The sequence below is a fragment of the Eretmochelys imbricata genome, chromosome 21, assembly GCF_965152235.1.
Source record: "Eretmochelys imbricata isolate rEreImb1 chromosome 21, rEreImb1.hap1, whole genome shotgun sequence".
Taxonomy (NCBI): domain Eukaryota; kingdom Metazoa; phylum Chordata; order Testudines; family Cheloniidae; genus Eretmochelys; species Eretmochelys imbricata.
Window position 1 is genome coordinate 14,400,593 of NC_135592.1, and position 19,198 is coordinate 14,419,790.

General features: G+C 38.9%; 1 protein-coding gene across 3 annotated transcripts in view; it reads right to left on the reverse strand.

The window, feature by feature from the left end:
• The window catches only part of CEPT1 (choline/ethanolamine phosphotransferase 1), a 42,748-nt gene that overhangs the window by 9,283 nt on the left and 14,267 nt on the right, over window positions 1-19,198 (reverse strand). For all 3 annotated transcript variants that reach the window (XM_077839242.1, XM_077839243.1, XM_077839244.1), the window contains exon 5: window positions 1,810-1,894. In XM_077839242.1, coding sequence (XP_077695368.1) covers window positions 1,810-1,894 — 85 coding nt within the window. The remainder of the gene's footprint in view (window positions 1-1,809; window positions 1,895-19,198) is intronic.

Consider the following 19,198-nt stretch of genomic DNA (forward strand, 5'->3'; position numbering starts at 1 on the left):
GGGTGAAACTGACCCTTGTGCAGAGGACCAGCCCAAGGCTCATGCACCCGTAAAGTCTTTATTTTGATAATTCAGGTGGGACTTGAGTAGTGCTCAGTGCTGGTCTGGAGTACAGGGATCAAATTCCACCCTTAATTCAGAAATACAAATACTTTCTATCTATTATTCCTGTTCCAGGAATAACAACAGTTATTGAGCTCAAAACCAGACCTATCTTACATTACATGAAATCTATACCCAGCACATTCAACAAAAGAATATTTTTTACTAAGTAATGAAAGTAATTGTTGCATTTTATTTCACTTCCAGTATAACAGGAACAAAATCCAAAGGATTATCTATTAAGAGCTGCACCAACCTCACTACTCCACTGCAACCTACCAAATGGGAATCTCACCTGCAATAATACTCACCATCTCTCAGAAAACACTGGATTCCAGGAGTCTTACAGAACGTAGTAGTGCTTTAGCCAGATTTAAAGAGAAACTTCATAGACAGAGAGAAGGAAGCGAGTATACTGCATATTTTACTGGGTGCAAAAGGCCAATAAAAGCAATAATGGATGACAGCATAGACAGTTAACTATCTCAGAATTTGCCTGCTTTTTAATTACTAGAGGGAAAAGTGGAATGTTTGAGTATACAGCTGAGGTATTTTCATTAAATAAAATAGGTCTTTCAAACAGAAATAAACACAAAATATTACTCTGTGGCAGAAGCCTGGCAAATCTTTAACTGAGTCAGGCCCCTATTTAGGGCATCCTGTATATGGCAGTGTAGATTTCAGGATCTATTTGGTTGTAACAGATTAATTGTGCTACAACACAACATATTTCACCCTAAAATAGTCACTGAATTGTTTTTTGAACATTTTGATGCTTTTTTCTAAAATTAATGAGAATTTTTTCAGACCACTTTAGGAAGTGATTTCATTAGCTCTTAGAAGTTAGGCAAGGTCAGGCCAGGTCAGCACCTAAATGGAAAACCTTCAGGGAAATCATGCATCAGAAGGTAACGCTGGCAATTCATTATGTAGCACATTCCTCTCTGAGTCAATTCTGCACCAGCACCCCAGGATGGTTTTAGATGGTGCTGATATATAAAACTGAGTTGCTGAGCACCCTTAGGCTTCAATCCAGCAAGCTGCTCCAAATAGACAGTACCTTATACCCACAGTGAGCCTCAGTAAAATCAACTGTGATCTGTATGGGTGCATGGATCCAACCATGCAGATCAGCTTACAGGATTGGGGCCACAGTCATTAAAAATCTTAAGGCAATTTTCATAAGGGAGAGAGTGTTAGCACCTGTGTTCTAACCAATTGCAATTATGGGCAATTACATGCTGCATTCCAAAAATTCCCCCTGTAATTTCAATTTGATAAAGCATTCTTCTCTTTCTGACCTAAAATTGTTAGATATTATTGATATCTATGTCAAACAGTTCACCCAGAGGTGCAGGTTTTCATTGGTAGACAAAGTAATTTTCTATTGGTAAAAGTAAGTCTGTAAAGTCATTTTGGACCATTCTACATGAATGATGGTACAGCATGCAAAAGAATGACTGTTTTTCATGTGGTGCTGGTAAAACCAGAATGCATTGCCATTTCTTAGATATGAAATTCATTCAAGTTCTTCAAGACCATAAATCTTTTAACCTTATGGGAAAATGAGATCTCTCTCTCCCAAAAGAAACTGATACTGTTCTAAATATAGTGCTCTTCCAGACGTATACCAGATTAGAAACAAGACAAGAAGCAGAATAATCAGAAATATACATTAAACTTAATATACAATATGAGCAAAATTACCATTGATTGCCAAAAAGGTGGTCCTCCAATCACCGCCAGTAAATGCATGATTATTATGAAGATTTGCACTTCAGTCACATCAATTCTGATTAGGTACAAAAAAAGCCAAAAAAGCAGAATTATTTGAAGCAATTTCAAGTCAATTATTTGCAAACTCAGCAGGTCTCCTCTATCATGCACAACAGAAAGGACTCACAATACTGGGGGAAAATTGAGAAGGCATCAATAATTTATTACGCAAATATATTTTTGAGCTTTAAGTAAAATCTATTTGATTAATTTCACTGCTTAATAAAAACCCATCTTGTCAAAAGGAATAGTTGGAACTCATTTACTTATTTAAATTGTATTTATTTCTGCAACTAGTTATGGTCAAAGGTTTAACCTTGCCCACCAAATAAATAAATAAAAATAAAAATGTGTGTGTTAATTGCGGGGGAGGGTAGGGGGGAGGCAGAATCCCCCTTTATACTCCTTCCTCTACCATCTTGTAAAATTATATTGTTCTGAACAATATATAACTTGCAGCTAAAATATACAAGCAACATAAAACCCCATGGAGCTTGTGCAAATGTAAACTGTATTGCTAAAGACTACAGCTCAATATGCAGCAAGAATAGGAAACCCTTTCTCGTTCTCACTGTGGCAACTGTCCTCAGAGGAGATGCAGGAAGGAGAGCCTTATAGAAAAGGCTGCACTGAAGGAAGTTAAGAATTTGCTGTAAGGATCCTGCATAAGTCTCACTGCTAGCAAGAGAGAAAAAACAGGGGCACAGAAATCAATGCCAGAAAATGAAATTACAGAAAAAGAACTAGGTCAAAAAATTTAGAAAGGAAATGGGGTCTTCTATGGTATATAACATGAATAAGTTTATGAGGTTTCTAAGGGAATACTGTAACTTTCATGGCATACAACATGAATTAGTACATGCTGTCTCATAAGGGAAGACTGTGCCATCAGACTAAAGAGATCTGCCCAAATATTTACAATGTATCTTAGTTTGAATTGTAAAATGCCTCAAAAAGGACTCCAAGATCAGCCAATGCACAGGTGCCACTTACATTATCAATGACAGTTGTATGTGTACCAGAGAAGAGCGGACTCCATATTTTTAAACTAGCTACTGAAAATACAAAATCTGTATCTGTGGACTTCAATATATTGAATATTAGACTCCTGTGTACCACTCCCCCTACTCCCTATAGAATCTGACCTAGTTCTGCAGTAGATCCTCTTATTTGAAACAACTCCCTCCCAACCCAACCAAAATTTCTTTATCTTAGAAACAAAATGATATGAACAAGAGGTTCTTTAGTTAGGATGTGACTAGACAGTTATTTTTGATACATACATGTTTAATGACAAATGGAATGAATCAGGATGAAAAGAATCTGAACAGCTGACCTGGTGTGCGGTGCTTTCAATAAGGGGGAATTAGATTCAGAAGCAGACTCAGGAGATTAAGCAGGTGGCAAAGCTGATCCACTCAGTCTTGGATGGAGTTGGGTGCACATCATACAGCTTTTTTTGCTTGATATATGAAGTAGCCTTTTGGAAGGGGAAGGGCCAGAAGTATAGAATTACAAAATAAAAATGGAGGGGAACTAAGTGCAACGTCACCTACACAATACAAGGTTGTTAAGTAAACAGTGTATTTAATACAGCGAACAAGCAATCTCCTCTAATCCTCACCACAAATGCCAAAAAGGCATTCAATAGGCTCTCATGTTGTCCTATTTTAAAATTTAGAAATACACAGAACTGCTAAAACATATAAGACTAGGCTCATACTTAGACCTTCCCTGATAATATGGGAAAGCGATAGAGTGAATTTACTTACCAGTAGTTGTGTATTTAATGTAGTCATCTCTCATCTTATGATATAAAACCCCTAACTCTGAGCTGTTGATTCCAGCTACCAGGAAGCAGAATGCAAAAACACTAATGTCTCTACAGTATAGGTCCATTTCTTTCCCAACAGTCAAGAGACTTCCCGAACAACTTCCTAAGATGTGAAGTGAAGCTGGCAGAAAGGAAGACGAGAAGACTCCAACAAGTATAATTCCCTTTACTCTGTAATAGGTCTTTCCATTACATCTATTATGCCAGTGTGAGAATAGTAACCATGTGGGTCATCTTATAGGCTGACTTCAACATGATTACTCCTATTGGGCAATCAGAGGCAGTTTGCAGAAAGAGATTGTCAACCTCTTTTGCTAATCAGCTGAAGATCTGAAACCTCAGCCCTCATCCAAACAGATGAAGCATCTAACAGGTTTTAGAAAAATCTTGCACAGCTGCAAACATTTGGGCTGTGCAAGAACAGTGAGCTGCCGCATGCCTGAACATATTTCTATATTAACTGCCCAAGCCAAGAAAATGCTTAGGAGCGGCTTCCTCTCAATCAAGATGCTCATTTGACTAGATGAATGGGAAGGATTTGGAAATCATCATCTCCTGGGCATGTTTCTAGTGGGGTTTTGCAGGGATCTGTTGTTGGTCTAATGCTATTCAATATCTTTATCAATGATCTGAAAGAAAGTATAAAATCATAGTTGATAAAGTTGCAGATGAAACAAAAATTAATGGAGTGGTAAACAATTCTAAGGACAGGTTCAGTTCTAGACAGCGATATAGACTGCCTGGTAAACTGGGATCATCTGAACTATTTTAATACCACCAAATGCAAGGTCATACATCTAGAAACAAAGAATGTAGATCACACTCACAAGATGGAGGAATTTTGGAATGCAGTGACTCTGAAAGGGACTTTGGGGTTATAGTGGAAACCAACTAAATATAATCTCTCAATTCAATGTAGTGGCTAAGAGAGCTAACTCAATCCTCAGCTACATAAGCAGGCAAATATAGAGTAGGAGTAGGGAGGCGACATTCGTGAGACCACTACTGAAATACTATGTCCAGTTTTGGTGTCCACCCTTCAAAAAGAACGTTGAAAATCTGGAAAGTGTTCAAAGAAGAGCTACAAGAATGATTCAAGGTCCGGAAAACCTGCCTTATAGCAAGAGACTTAAGAAGCGCAATCTATGTAATTTATCAAAAAGAAAGTTAAGAAGTGACTTGACCAGTATCATAAGTTCCTACATGGAGAGGAGATTTTTCTGATAGCAGGTGGCTCATTAATCTAGAAGACAAAGTTATATGGAATGTGTGTGGGGGGGGTGCAGAAGCTCCTGTTGGGTGCTCAGGGTGGGAATGTGGGGGGTGCAAGAGTCAGAGCATGGCAGGCATGGGGGTGTGTGAGGAGGGTGCAGCAGGCTGGGGAGTGCAGGGGTCAGGGCAGAGGGCTGGGTGTGTGTGTGAGGGGGGGTGCAGGGGTCAGGGCAGAGGGCTGGGTGTGTGGGCTAGGGTCATGGGGGTGCTGGAGGGGATATGCCCTGATTCTACCCCCCTTTCCCAAGACCCCTTTCCCAAGACCCCGTCCCCACCTCTTCTGTGCCTCCTCCCTGGAGCAGTGAGCGAGCTGCAGCTCAGCTTCTCCCACTCCCTCGAAAGGGCCATCAGCTGATGGGCAGCAGGGAGGGAGAGGAGGAGGGGCAGAAACCCAGCACGCTGGGGGAAGAGGCGGGGGGAGCTTCTCTGCCCTGCAGCAATTGTGGGCAGGACCAAGCTTCTTCACCCTACCCCTGCGGGGGGCAGGGCGGAGAAGAGCGGGCCGGGGCAGACAGGATTTTTAATGGCACACTGCTGCCTGCCAGGGTCCCGGCCTGGGTTCAGCAGCAGGCTGAGCAAGGCCAGTGGCTGGGACCCGGCAGGCAGCAGCGTGCCATTAAAAAAATGGGCTCACGTGCCGTCTTTGGCATGCATGCCATAGGTTGCCGACCCCTGTTCTAAAAGATATGCTCTAGTTCAATCAGAAACTATAGGGTTAATACAGGAATTATTGCATGAAATTCTAAGGCCTGTTACGCAGAAAGTGAGACTATAGGACCATAATGGTCCCTTCTGACCTCAAAAACATATGAACATAGGGATCTACCTAACAAACATTCATGAAGCTAGGACAACGTAGGAGAACAACACTTGGGAAATGGGAACAGAAGGTGGGTGATGGGAAGAAGAAACACTGTATTCCTTCATTCATCTAGCTGGAGGACAAATTCAGAATGCTTGAATATGGGATCTCCTTCCAAAAGTACCTGAGTACTAATGAGATGAGCTGGAGTCAATCTATTTCACACAGCACGGGAGTAGAGGCATGAATGGGAAGAAGTGAAGGCTCTTGAATTCTAATACAACCTTAAGTGAGTCATTACCAGTGTTTATTATAATTCTGAAGTAGCTGAATTGCTAAACTGCTTTTTAAGGTTTGTCCTTAAGAAAAATAAAGAAACAATGATTGGTTAATTAGGAAATACCATAATGAAGACCTTGTAAATTTAGGTGTTGATAAAAAGTAGATAAAGGATTACTAGGAAAACTTGAACATATGTCAGCTGCCCAGATAGTGTTATATTGATCCTATCGGGTTAAAGAGTAATCAAAGTTTGTAAAGCACTTTCAAGATAAAAAGTTCCAATTATTATTAAGGAGCAATAAACTTCCTTGAACCACAGAACTATTTTTGAAAATCTGGGAGAACTGGGCATATAACCAGTAGACTGGAGCAAGAAAAACATGGAGGGGGCAGAAGCGTGATTGACCAGTTTAAATCTAGTTTGATTAAAGCACTAAAAAGCTGTACTGTTAAGAACAATACTGCACTGGCCTCTGGGGAAGATGGACTATATTCATGATTCTTAAGCTGTTTTTACAAACACTTCACTGGGAGTTACCAATATTTCTATAAAAAGAAAAGGAGTACTTGTGGCACCTTAGAGACTAACCAATTTATTTGAGCATAAATTGGTTAGTCTTTAAGGTGCCACAAGTACTCCTTTTCTTTTTGCGAATACAGACTAACACGGCTGTTTCTCTGAAACCTGTCAATATTTCTATGCAATATAAGCTTTAATTTTAAATATATATATTTTTGGCCTGTCTTCCAAATGTAAGCTGTTTTTTAGTAATTAGATTAATGAACTATAAATTACATTGGGTAATATGCAATTCATGGCATTTTTAGTAAGGAATATTTAGAAGTATAATTTATATTTTTAATTCAAAGAAACAGAAGTTTATATGCACCAAACAAATGTCATAAAAAGCACAAACATACATTAAAAACACATCACATTTATTGCGTTACAACCTATGGAGATTTTTTGGCTTAAATGCACAAACACCACAAAGATGAGGAGGGAAGAGAAAAAAGATGTGGGATTTGGAAGTTCAGGTCACAAGTGAAAAGAAAACCTTTGGACCCAGAAGGCCTTTTCTACCTCCACCTTATATAAAAATCAGACTAATCGGTCAGACAGACAGATGATCTGCTCTAGTCCAGAGGGTCTGACCCTAGGGATGGGAACCACAGAGCAGGAGAGGTAGGCCTAGCAGAAAAAAGGAGGCCCAACACATTTCAGGGTCTGATTCTAGTTTTTCTTTTGCCTTTCTCGTGCTATTTTCTTATTTCGTTAAATGTAACGATAAAAACAAAACAGAAAAAAAGAAAGCCAACAGCACAAATACTAAAGCCAAAGTAAGAGGGCTCAGCAGAAAGCTTCTTGACTGGGATATTTTCAGCACCCCAATCATTTTGGACCACTCTTCCACAAGACTGACAGTTCTTTTGCCTGGTGCTTCCTGATTTAGTGGAGTCATATCAGCTCAGCAGAAATAGTTTTTCACAGGATAAGGAAGAGGAAAAATGCACAAACAGCGGATCCCTGATAAATATGAAATGAAAACAAAAAATTATTTTTTCTTGTGTGATTACCCCAAGACAAGACCCAAAACCACAATGGTTTTCTATAACTGGGCCAGATCCTCATCTTATGTAAATCAGCTTTCCATTAAAAGACAACTTATTCAACTAGTACAGTGTACTTCTTTTCACATAGGCACTCAAATTTTAATTACCCAGAATAAACAGGAGAATCACACTTAAATTTTTAGGCCCCCCGGAAACAAAGGCCAACTATCTGCTTGCCATCCTTTAATAATATTTATACTGCAGTAATGCCCAGAGGCCCCAAAGGAGGTCAGGCCCGCATCATGCGAGGCAGCGTATAAACACAGACCCTACCTAGAACAGCTTACAATCTAAGAAAGACAAACCATAACAGAATCACAGAATTAGTTAGAGAGGGAAGAGATCCTTTAAATCATCCACTCCACCTCCCTGCCAACGAAGAAGCTACACTTCAGGCCTAGGAAGCCTTCTTTTAATATTGTTGTAATTTAGAAAGGGGAAAAAGGCTAAACAAACTGTTAAATATGAAGCTTGAGAAAAAGTCATTTAAACCATAAGATTGAAAGAAAAATATATTGACTTGTAGCAAATGGACATTGCAAAAGGACAACAGAAAAAAGTAATTCTGCACTAACTTAAGGAGTTTAGCTGTGACTAACTAAACAAAGAGCATCCACCATCGTAGCTGCTGAAATTAATTCATTTTAGTTCTGAACCTCATAAATTCAATGGAGTATTTACAATCGCAGCTTAATTACAGCTGAACTATTGAAATTAACATAAGTCACCTCCCCTACTTCACCCTTCCAGTAAATAAAGGTTCAGAACTAACTAAAGAATATTCATCAATAGCTATTCTTAAACCTATTTAAGAATTCTAGTAGCTCCAAAACCACAAACATTTCGGTCTTCCAGTTCCACTACTTGCAAAATACACGAACTCTCCCTGCTGCAACATTTCTATTGTCTAATCTGTTCATCAATATTTGTTTACAGATAAGAACTTTTTCCCAACTGAATACAAAAACTGTGCTCATACAATATCTTCCACCCACAAAGTCAGGAAATCCAAATGGAAGGCTCGCTAACTGTATTTTGTATTACTCTAGGTGGTGTTACTTAAGTGGTCCAGTGTGATTCTGTAGGAAGAGTTTATAAAGTGTCAGATCTATGACAAAGGTTAATAGCATTTTTTTTAAAAGTGTTTTAACTTATTTGTGTATCCCTATATTAAACACACTGAGTCTCAGAAATAAATAAAACACACTAGAAGTAATACTAAATTCCCAGAGAAAAAATACATTATTAAACTGAAAATTGCTAGTAAGGAAAATATTTTAAAAAGAGTATTTCAGTTAAATGAACAAACACTAGAAAGCAAGGAAATTCTGTTACGATAAAAAATTTTTTCATTGCTCATCCTCTGCCTAAACTCACTAAACTACCATATGCCTATACAATAGGCAACCCAACACTGGCAGTGAGCCAGTACCTGCATGACAGTGTACTGTATTGTATTTACCAAAGCCATGTGCAGGAGCACAGACAATACAACAATTCACTCTTCTCTTACAAAACCATCTCTCTCTTCTCACTCTTCATATATCACCAAATGTTCATACCATCTTCCCTCATGACAGATGCTTGAAATTTAACTACCATTTACAGAGGAGACGTGGGGGGACGGGGACGTAGGGTCACATGCTTCCCCCCCCCCTCGGTTTCTGCCAGGATTGATACGCCCTGCCCTGACCCCTGCTGCATACCATCAGAAGCTTCAAATTGTGCCCCCCACTATCAAGTTGCAGGTCATCTCTGACCATTTAAACATTTTATTATCTACAGAAGTCAAATTCCCTACAGCTTCAACCACCTGTATGCATTTGGGTTCCCCTATGTACGCCTGCCACATAAACAATAGGGAAACATTGCAGCTGCAGACTTCAAGTCTATAAGCAAACTGCCGAAGTACAGGGGGGTTAAGATATCTCCAGCCTCAGGGGCTTGTGGCCAAACTAACAAGGGGTAAAATGATCAAGTGAACAGGGAGAAGAGCAGCCTGTGGAAATGAGGTGGTTTGAACGTTCTTAAAAAAAGCTGAAAATTATAGAAATGCAGAGTTATTTTAAACTTGACTAATTGCCTAGCATGCCACTGTTTGTTAAAAATGTCAATGCTCTTTGAAGTATTTTCCCTCCCAGTTATTGATTCTTACTTGTACATTTAACTAAGTTTTTCTCTCTAGAAAGTTGCTTGGGTGTTTTTTTTTTTTAATTTAATCAAGAATAAAACAATAGTTCCCCTTGTCATATTGAAGTATATATTCCATTAAATTAGATTATGCTTGTCTTCATTAGCCTTCTTTGGATTCCTGATTGCTAGATTTGCCCCAAAATTACCTCAAAACTACACTTGTACATTTCATACCTTTCAGCCCAGCTGATTCAAAGCTGGACTATGAACTCTTCACTCCTAGGCCAGTGAACTCCTTAACTTACTTGAACGCAGCTGGTTTTGCTTATAGCATATGGAGTCCCTGTATAGCTTAGAAACTCTCCATGACACGAGTCCATTCATTCATGTGTGTGTGTGTGATGGGATTGTGTGTTTCAGAAATGATGCCTAGGACATTGTGTGTATGTTTGGGATGGAAGGCTGGAAAGGCGTCTTTGACCCAGTCCAAGTTCATATTGCGGTTTCTAAACTTCCCCAGAGTTTACATGGAGGTTAGAAGTCCACAGAACTTTGCATAAAGCTAAGGACGTCTTTCAAATCCTTTCAGGGTTTAGGACCTCCAAAACAAATCATTTCCTCAGTTCACCTTCCAACTGAAGACAATTCACCTTCCAACTGAAGACAATTCACCTTCCAAGAGACAAGTGTGAGAATTTTCAGCCTTGAATCATGCTTTAAGTAATGAGAACAGGGGCTTTTACAGAAAATGCCTTCTCTTCAAGTGTAACTATAATGCCTTTACCAGGATGCACTAATATCTTGATTAAACTTTTCCTTCCTTTGCTTGCTGTACTACCATTTCCTGAGTAATTTTTTTCAATTGTTCATATACTGTCAACAAGAAGGTATTTAAAAGTTGTAACACCTAACCATGCTCAGAGCAGGTCTAATTGACATGTTGCTGAAAATGCCATAGGCAACCAGTAGCCCAGCTACAATAATAGCTCCCAACGTTAACACAACTGGAGCTGAACCAGAGTGGGAATTTTTGAAAAAAGTCCCCTATTGTAGAAAGATGTTGTGCCACAAAACTAAATGATAAACACAGAAGTATAATACCAGTTTCCATTTATGTAGCATGCTACAGCACAATAAATTTAAGTGGACCGAAAAACAAAAAACAACCTCTTAGGATAGAAGTTCTAGAATGTTTATGTTGTTTTAATGAAATCTGTTGTGTTTTTAAGTTGAGACAAAAGTTATCCTTGTATTCCTGGAATGTTTCAAGGCAAAGTCCTCTATAGCTATTAGCCAGGATGAGCAGGGATGCAAAAACCACACTCTGAAGTGTCCTTAGCCTCTGTTTGCCAGAACCTGGGAGTGGACAACAGGGAATAGATCACGCAAGGATTGCCTGCTCTGTTCTTTCCCTCTGAAGCACCTGGCACTGGCCACTGTTGGAAGACAGGATACCGGGCTAGACAGACCATTGGTCTGACCCAGTGTGGCCGTTCTTATGTTCTCACAAGCCGAAAAGGTAGTGGAAATGCTCTCTCTCTCTCTTCAAGCTTCTACTAAAATGAATGATTACAGCACCTACAAAACATTGTTTGGTCAATACTGGCCATTTTAATATGTATTTTAATAAGAAATTTAAAGTTGCTCACTGAAATTTGCCATTTTGCTCCATAAAAATGATACCTTTCATCAAAGATTCATAGATTTTAAGGCCAGAAGACCATGATCATCATGTAGTTGGACATCCTGTATACCACCAGTTAAGGAAACTCACCCAGTAATCTCTCCACCAAGCCCATCACTTCTGTTTGAGTTACAGCAGATCTTTTAGAAAGATATCCACTCTTGTTTAAAGACTTCAAGTGATGGAGAACCACATCCCCAGGTAAGTTATTCTAATGGTTAATTACCTTCACTGTGAAAAATGTGAGCCTTATTTCTAGTCTGAATTTGTCTAGCTTCAGCTTTTTTGTTTCCAGCTCCCAAATTTCTGGGATTGCAAATTTCCTTGCTACTTCCTCCACTTTTTAGAATTAAATAATTATCTCATAAAGTCTAAGACCCTGCCTTTATAAAAGTGTCTTATCTAACAAATAATGCAGCAGTTGAAAAATTTCCCATTATCACACTTTCTGTCAGTAATGATATAGCTGACACCTGCTTCATTAAGTAGCTCCTCTTCCCTTGTTAGCCAGTCTGGAAAATACTCCCTCCTCCACCACACCCTGTTTTTCTAACATTTGTTTTAACACGCACTTATGGGCTATTGCTGTTTGAGTGCACTCTCCTGTTATGTGATGCAAAGTAAATCAAAATTCTTTTCATGGATGTGAAACTCTTGCTTTTCCAGCCTATTACCCATTCTCCCAGCATTTGCACAGACCCATAGCACAAATGTTATGCTCTTGTCCCTTTTTAAACATTGCTTTAATAGTTAGCGATTCCCATTTCCCCTCACTAAATAGGCCAGAGACCCAATGGGGTCGCTGCCTTCCTACTTTCTCTCTTTTTCTTTTCGGGACACACTCAGGAACTCCCTCTTTGCTGTTTTTTTTCCAACGATCACATATCTATTCAGGGGACACCATCATAGGGCCTAATCACATCTGCCACAATATCAGAGGCTCGTTCATCTGCACATCTACCGATGTGTTATATGCCATCATGCGCCAGCAATGCCCCTCTGCCATGTACATTGGTCAAACTGGACAGTCTCTACGTAAAAGAATAAGTGGACACAAATCAGACGTCAAGAGTTATAACATTCAAAAACCAGTTGGAGAACACTTCAATCTCTCTGGTCACTCGATTACAGACCTAAAAGTTGCAATACTTCAACAAAAAAACTTCAGACTCCAACGAGAGACTGCTGAATTGGAATTAATTTGCAAACTGGATACAATTAACTTAGGCTTGAATAGAGACTGGGAGTGGATGGGTCATTACACAAAGTAAAACTATTTCCCCATGTTTATCCCCACCCCTCACCGTTCCTCAGACATTCTTGTCAACTGCTGGAAATGGCCCACCATGTTTATGACTACAAAAGGTCCTCCCCCCCCCTCCGGTAATAGCTCACCTTAAGTGATCACTCTGGTTACAGTGTGTGTGGTCACACCCATTGTTTCATGTTCTCTATGTATATAAATCTCACCACTGTATTTTCCACTGAATGCATCCGATGAAGTGAGCTGTAGCTCACGAAAGCTTATGCTCAAATAAATTTGTTAGTCTCTAAGATGCCACAAGTACGCCTTTTCTTTTTGCGAATACAGACTAACACGGCTGCTACTCTGAAACCTGTCATTGTTTCATGTAGCACTGAAAATATTTGTAGTCAGTTCATGTTCAACCACAGGCATCTATCTATTCATCTTGGTTTGCACACCATACTTGTCACTCTGCTACTTGAGAGCTTATCTGGAACCTCAGTTGCAGCAAACATGACAATTGAAAAGTCACATAAAATGTGAAGACTGAAATGGCAATAGCTTTGTGCTGATAGCCATTTTAGCTGTAGAGTGCAGTGCATTCTTGAAAGGAAGAAAGAGTTGGAGGATTTCCCATATTTCCCAGGGTACAATGTCTGTGACTCTCCCACTGGCACAACTCCCCCATCTCACAGGCATCCTTGCTTGGGGAAGTGACCACCACCTGCTCTCCTCCCAAACACTGGCTTTCCCATTACCACTGGCTCTCTCGTCACCTCTTCCCAATGCAAAGAATCTTGTCTGCTGGCAGAGCTGTCCCCCTGATTCAGACACTGCTTACCTCTACTCACTTGTCCCATCTTCTAGTTAGTGCCCTAATCACTCCTTCCTGCCAGGTAGACAATCTTCCTCTCACTACTACTCATACTTGGATTTTGTAAATACTAAAGCAAACAGTTTCCAAGTCAATGAAATACTAGATTGGTCACATCCCTAATCAGCCCTTCATTTTAGATTGGAAAACCCCTCAAAATAGTGCAAAGCTCTGATGTAATGTCCTTCAAGAGCAAAACTAACAAAGAGGGAGGGTTCAAAGAAAGGGGGGAAAAAACTGATGCAAGATCTTGAGAGATGAGGGAACTCAATTTGTTTAGTTTTCATAAAATTAAAGAGGAAATTAACTCTATACAGATTGGAAGGGCACAAGTACAGAAGAGGGGAAGGAAGTGTTTGTCTGGATCCTAAGGGATAACAAGCTAAAGATGAAAAAGGATACATTTAGATTAAGTATTAAGAAAAGCATTTTGAAAAAAAGGTGAATTAAATAGTGAAACTGCTAATGATGAAGTTCTGGTATAGTCACTAAACTTCTTGAAGGAAAAAAGTGATGCATGACCTTTCCTGAGCTTGAAGCAAGGGTTTGTCCTAGATGGCCAAGATATAACCTTATCTGGCATGTGATTCTATTAACCACCCAAACAATTCTATTTTCTGGTGGGAAGGCATTTAACAACAAGAACTTTCAACAGGCAGTTCCAACCAAATTAATCCAGCCCCTTGTGTAAAGAGGTGCTTTCACCATTATGGCTATCTTTATATGCAAAGGTGAAGCCAGCACTGGAAGTTTTAAAATAACCAATGGGGGGGGGGGGAGAAGAGGGAGGGACTTTGTTTAAAAAGAAAGTTATCTGCGGTTTTAAGTAAACAGTGAAACACTCTCAAAACCTCATTTCCAATCAGAGTGGATTTTTTACTGCCACTTCATACACTACAGATATTTTGTCTTTTAATAAAGCAGCTGTCTGTGAAATATCATTAGAAAGACACTTCTCATTTTCCAAGTTACTCTGTGCATGACAAAGGTGTTAGCTCTACAGGATCTATGCCATTTGTTCATTGGGTAGCATTTATTCTAGCGGTTACCGTATAGTTCCAGAACCAGGGCCCCACCATTCCTGTGAAAAGCTGGAGTACTAGAATACAAAGCAGGGACTCTGTAACATCAAATCTATGTGTGAGGGAAAGAAACATTTCAAAATACTGAGAGCTTCATTGAAGTAGCCCCATTAGAACAGATTTTCAATAACTGCTAAAGAGTATCAAATATGTACTTTTAATCTAGAAAGGTTTCCCCTTTAAAACATTACAATAGTTATAGCTAAGATTTTTGGAGGTTTAGGGGTGGGAGTTTAGCTTTAATAACCGTGAAAGATGATGGCTTGGAAGCCGCAAAGACTGAACACTACTTAGCACTTATATAGATACTTTACATGTTCAAAGCATTGTATGGACTTTACCTAATTAGTCCTTGACTCCCCTCTGAATCAGATGGGCAAATACTATAATCTCCACTTTATGGAAGGGAACACCCAAGGCTTATCTATACAAACATTTAGTTTTCAGCATGCTGGGCTGCGAATCTACCCGCACTAATGTGTCCACGTGGTCCATTAATGCACTTTGATCTAGTCCCATTTCAAAGAGGACTAGACCATAGCACATTAATAAAGTGTTAATGTGCATGACCAGAGTCCACATGGACAGTTAGTGCATGGCAGACTAGTGTGGGGGTAGATTTACACCCCTCTTGCTGCAAACTAAAAGTCTGTGTAGACAAGCCTTAAGAAACAAGGGTAACGTGGCTTGCTCAAAGTCACACAGAAGGTTAGGGACACAATCAGAATTAGAAATCAGGACCACTTGTATCCAACCCCATGCTCTTAATTCAGACAATGCTGAACTTTTATTAAACAGACACATGCAATAGTACTGTAAGTTTTCCACTGAACAAATATGTGGGCAATGGTAGTGCAAGCTTCCTCACAGCAGCCTGGCCAGCATGGCTACATCGTCAGCTAGCTGCCTCCAGTGAGCAGGGAGGTCTGCCTCCATACTCATTCAAGTCCTTTGCTTCTTGCCAGAGATTGCCAACAAGTGTGCCAAATATGAGATGGACACCTGTCCACTGGAAACAAAACTGTTACCAGTGTGGTGATCTTTATTAAATATAAGTTTTATTTCTGTCAGAAAGAGTGGGAAGAGTAAAACTGTGGCCTAGTGAAGCAGAGAGATAGCAAGAGGAGCTGAACATATTCCCCACAGAGGCGCACTTAGAGAATACAGTACCTGTAATAAAACTAAAAAGATACTTTTAGGTAAGGCTGAACAATTAAAAATAGAATCACAAAGCCAAAAACTTCAAAAATGAAAAGGTCCAGGAGTAACAGACCCACAATATTTTACATCAGCAGTTCACAAATTGAGATGCATGAAACGGTAGTATGTAAGCTGCAATCAGATAGCATACAAGTTTAAAATTTAAATTAAGTATAGTATCAGAATAAGAATCTACTGTAACTGTATTGATTGAAGTTATGAATATGGTGCACTAGATGCTTTTCAATTTTAGAGGTGGTACACTAGGTTTCAGTGTGAAAACTGCTATTTTATGATGTATGTATAATGAGAAACAGTAAATATATTGCCACAGTTAAGGAAAATAGGAAGAGAAAATTACATGTTACTCTTGGAACTGACTCTTTGTGATGGTAAGGTTGCATAGAGTCACATTTTTATTCAAATACCGTTTAACTGTAACTTTACTTAGAGGGATTCCACTGGACCACTTGCCTAATTAAAGTTAAGCACGTACCTATGCAGTTGCAGTACCAGGGCCTAATTTCTTATACTTTGTGTTTAGTTTTTAAAATAAAGAGATAGCATTTGAAGCTAAGATCTGGTGGTTTTCCTAGCGAGGGCTGGAAGCATCTTGAACCAATACCAGTATAGCTGACTAGCCCTACATGCATATGCAGTATATGCCTGTACAAAGTTTTCACTGTATATGTTTAATATGCAGTTTTTTTTAATGATCCTATTTTTGCTAAAACAAAACCAATTTTATTTCAAGTCAAGAAAAGACGCTGCTCCTCCACGAAGATTATGTCCCCACCAAGTTTCAAAATCTGGCCCTTTTTGCTGTAGTTGTGGTCAAAAGTATGGTTCATTTTTCCCATTCCCACAGCAGAGAAACAGTAATTTTATTTACACTTCATAACTGAGGTGATTTAGCTCAAACTTTTAAAAGATTCACATTCCAAGAGAACCAAGCAAGTGTAAATGTTTTGGAAGCTATAAGCACCAGAAAACAGACAGTTACAGTGGAAATAAAACAATGTGAAATTTTAGAGCCTGCAAGTCCACTCAGTCCTACTTCTTGTTCAACCAATCACTCAAACAAGTTTGTTTACATTTGCAGGAGATAATGCTGCCCGCTTCTTGTGTACAGCACCCAAAAGTGAGAACAGGCGTTCTCGTGGCACTGTTGTAGTCAGCGTCACAAGATATTTACGTGACGGATGCGCTAATGATTCATATGTCCATTCATGCTTCAACCACCATTCCAGGTGGCATGCGTCCATACTAATGGCTGGTTCTGCTCGATAACTATCCAAAAGCAGTGTGGACTGACAAGTTCATTTTCATTATTTGAGTCAGATGCCACCAATAGAAGATTTATTTTCTTTTTGGTAGTTTGGGTTCTGTAGTTTGCGCATGGGAGTGTTGCTCTTTTAAGACTTCTGAAAGCATGTGCCACACCTTGTCCCCCTCCGATTTTGAAAGGGACTTCAGATTCTTAAACCTTGGGCCGAGTGGTGTAGCTATCTTTAGAAATCTCACATTGGTACTTTCTTTGCATTTTGTGAAATCTGCAGTGAAAGTGTTCTTAAAATGACAGGTTTCAGAGTAACAGCCGTGTTAGTCTGTATTCGCAAAAAGAAAAGGCGTACTTGTGGCACCTTAGAGACTAACCAATTTATTTGAGCATAAGCTTTCGTGAACTACAGCTCACTTAAAATGAACAACATGCGCTAGGTCATCATCCGAGCTTGCTATCACATGAAAGATATGGCAGTATCCAGGTAAAACATTGTCAGAGACCTACAATTCTCCCCCAAGAAGTTGAGACACAAAATTTAATAAACACTTTAAAAAAAAAAAGCACACGAGCGTCATCAACATGGAAGCTTGTTCTCTGGAATGGTGGCTGAAGCGTGAAGAGGCATATGAATATTTAGCATAGCTGGCATGTAAATGCCAGGCAAATGCCTGTTCTCACTTTCTGGTGACACTGTAAATAAGAAGAGGGCAGCACCATCTCCTGTAAACGTAAACAAACTTGTTTGTCTTAGCAATTGGCTGAACAAGGAGGAGGACTGAGTGGACTTGTAGGCTCTGAAGTTTTACATTATGTTACATAACTGCACTCAAAAACAAAACAAAGTCTACATTTGTAAGTTGCACTTTCACAACAAAGATTGCACTACAGTACATGTATTTTTCATGTGAACTGAAAAATATTTTTTGTTTAAATCTTTGCACCGTAAAAGTGTTCAAAAATATACACTGATTTTCAATTACACAGAATATATATGAAAATGTAGAAAAACATGCAAGATATTTAATTTCAATTGGTATTCTATCGTTTAACAGTGTGTTTAATTTGATATAACTGATTAATCAACAGCCCTAATAATTAACTGAAAATAGTGCTAACTGTAATTCAGTTATAGGAAATGCATCTTTCTTATTTAAAAATTTACAGCCAGTATTTCCCCTTCTTCTTTTGTACTATATTTTGGAAGACATGTGCAGCAAAAGGAAATCCATGTCAATTAGGGCTGTTTACAAATTTTGCACTGTAATTTCATATATGTGTACCTAAGGTTGTGAAATCTTCCTTTATAATTAGAGTTACCTTGTGAAAACTTCTTGTAAAATAATTGGGTAGAAAAGTTGTCAAAAAACATTATAGAAAGAAAAGAGGGCCCCGAAAGTTGCAAATGTAATTTTTTTTTTTAAAACCAAAATGCATTTTGAAAACATTAAGTAGGACTGTTCTTGAAAAAACAAAAATGTTTTGGACCTCATTATTTATCTTTATTTTGTGTAACTCGGTCATTATGCCACAGTAAAGGTTGTTTTGGGTTTTTTTTGTTTGTTTGTTTTAATTCATACATACTGTAGCTAGCTTTAATTTCCCGTAATTTTAAGGTCTAAACGTCAAACAGTAAAAGACAAGTTATCCCCCAAAATAAAGTATCTCCAGCTAGAAAGATCCTTTAGGGAACTTTTGTTTTACTTATATACACATCCTGCCAGTAAGTGCTGTTGTAGTCTATGAAACATTCAAAAATGAAAATAAATGGGGAAAAATATGTATTTTACAAAAATGGTTTAGGATGTAGTTTGAGAGACTTATATTGCCTTTTTATTTTTCAATAACAATTGTAATAAAATATCCCTGGCTGGGATGATTTAACTGGGAATTGGTCCTGCTTCGAGCAGGGGGTTGGACTAGATGACCTTCAGGGGTCCCTTCCAACCCTGATATTCTATGATTCTATGATCTGTAACCTGCATTTTCATAGAATATCAGGCTTGGAAGGGACC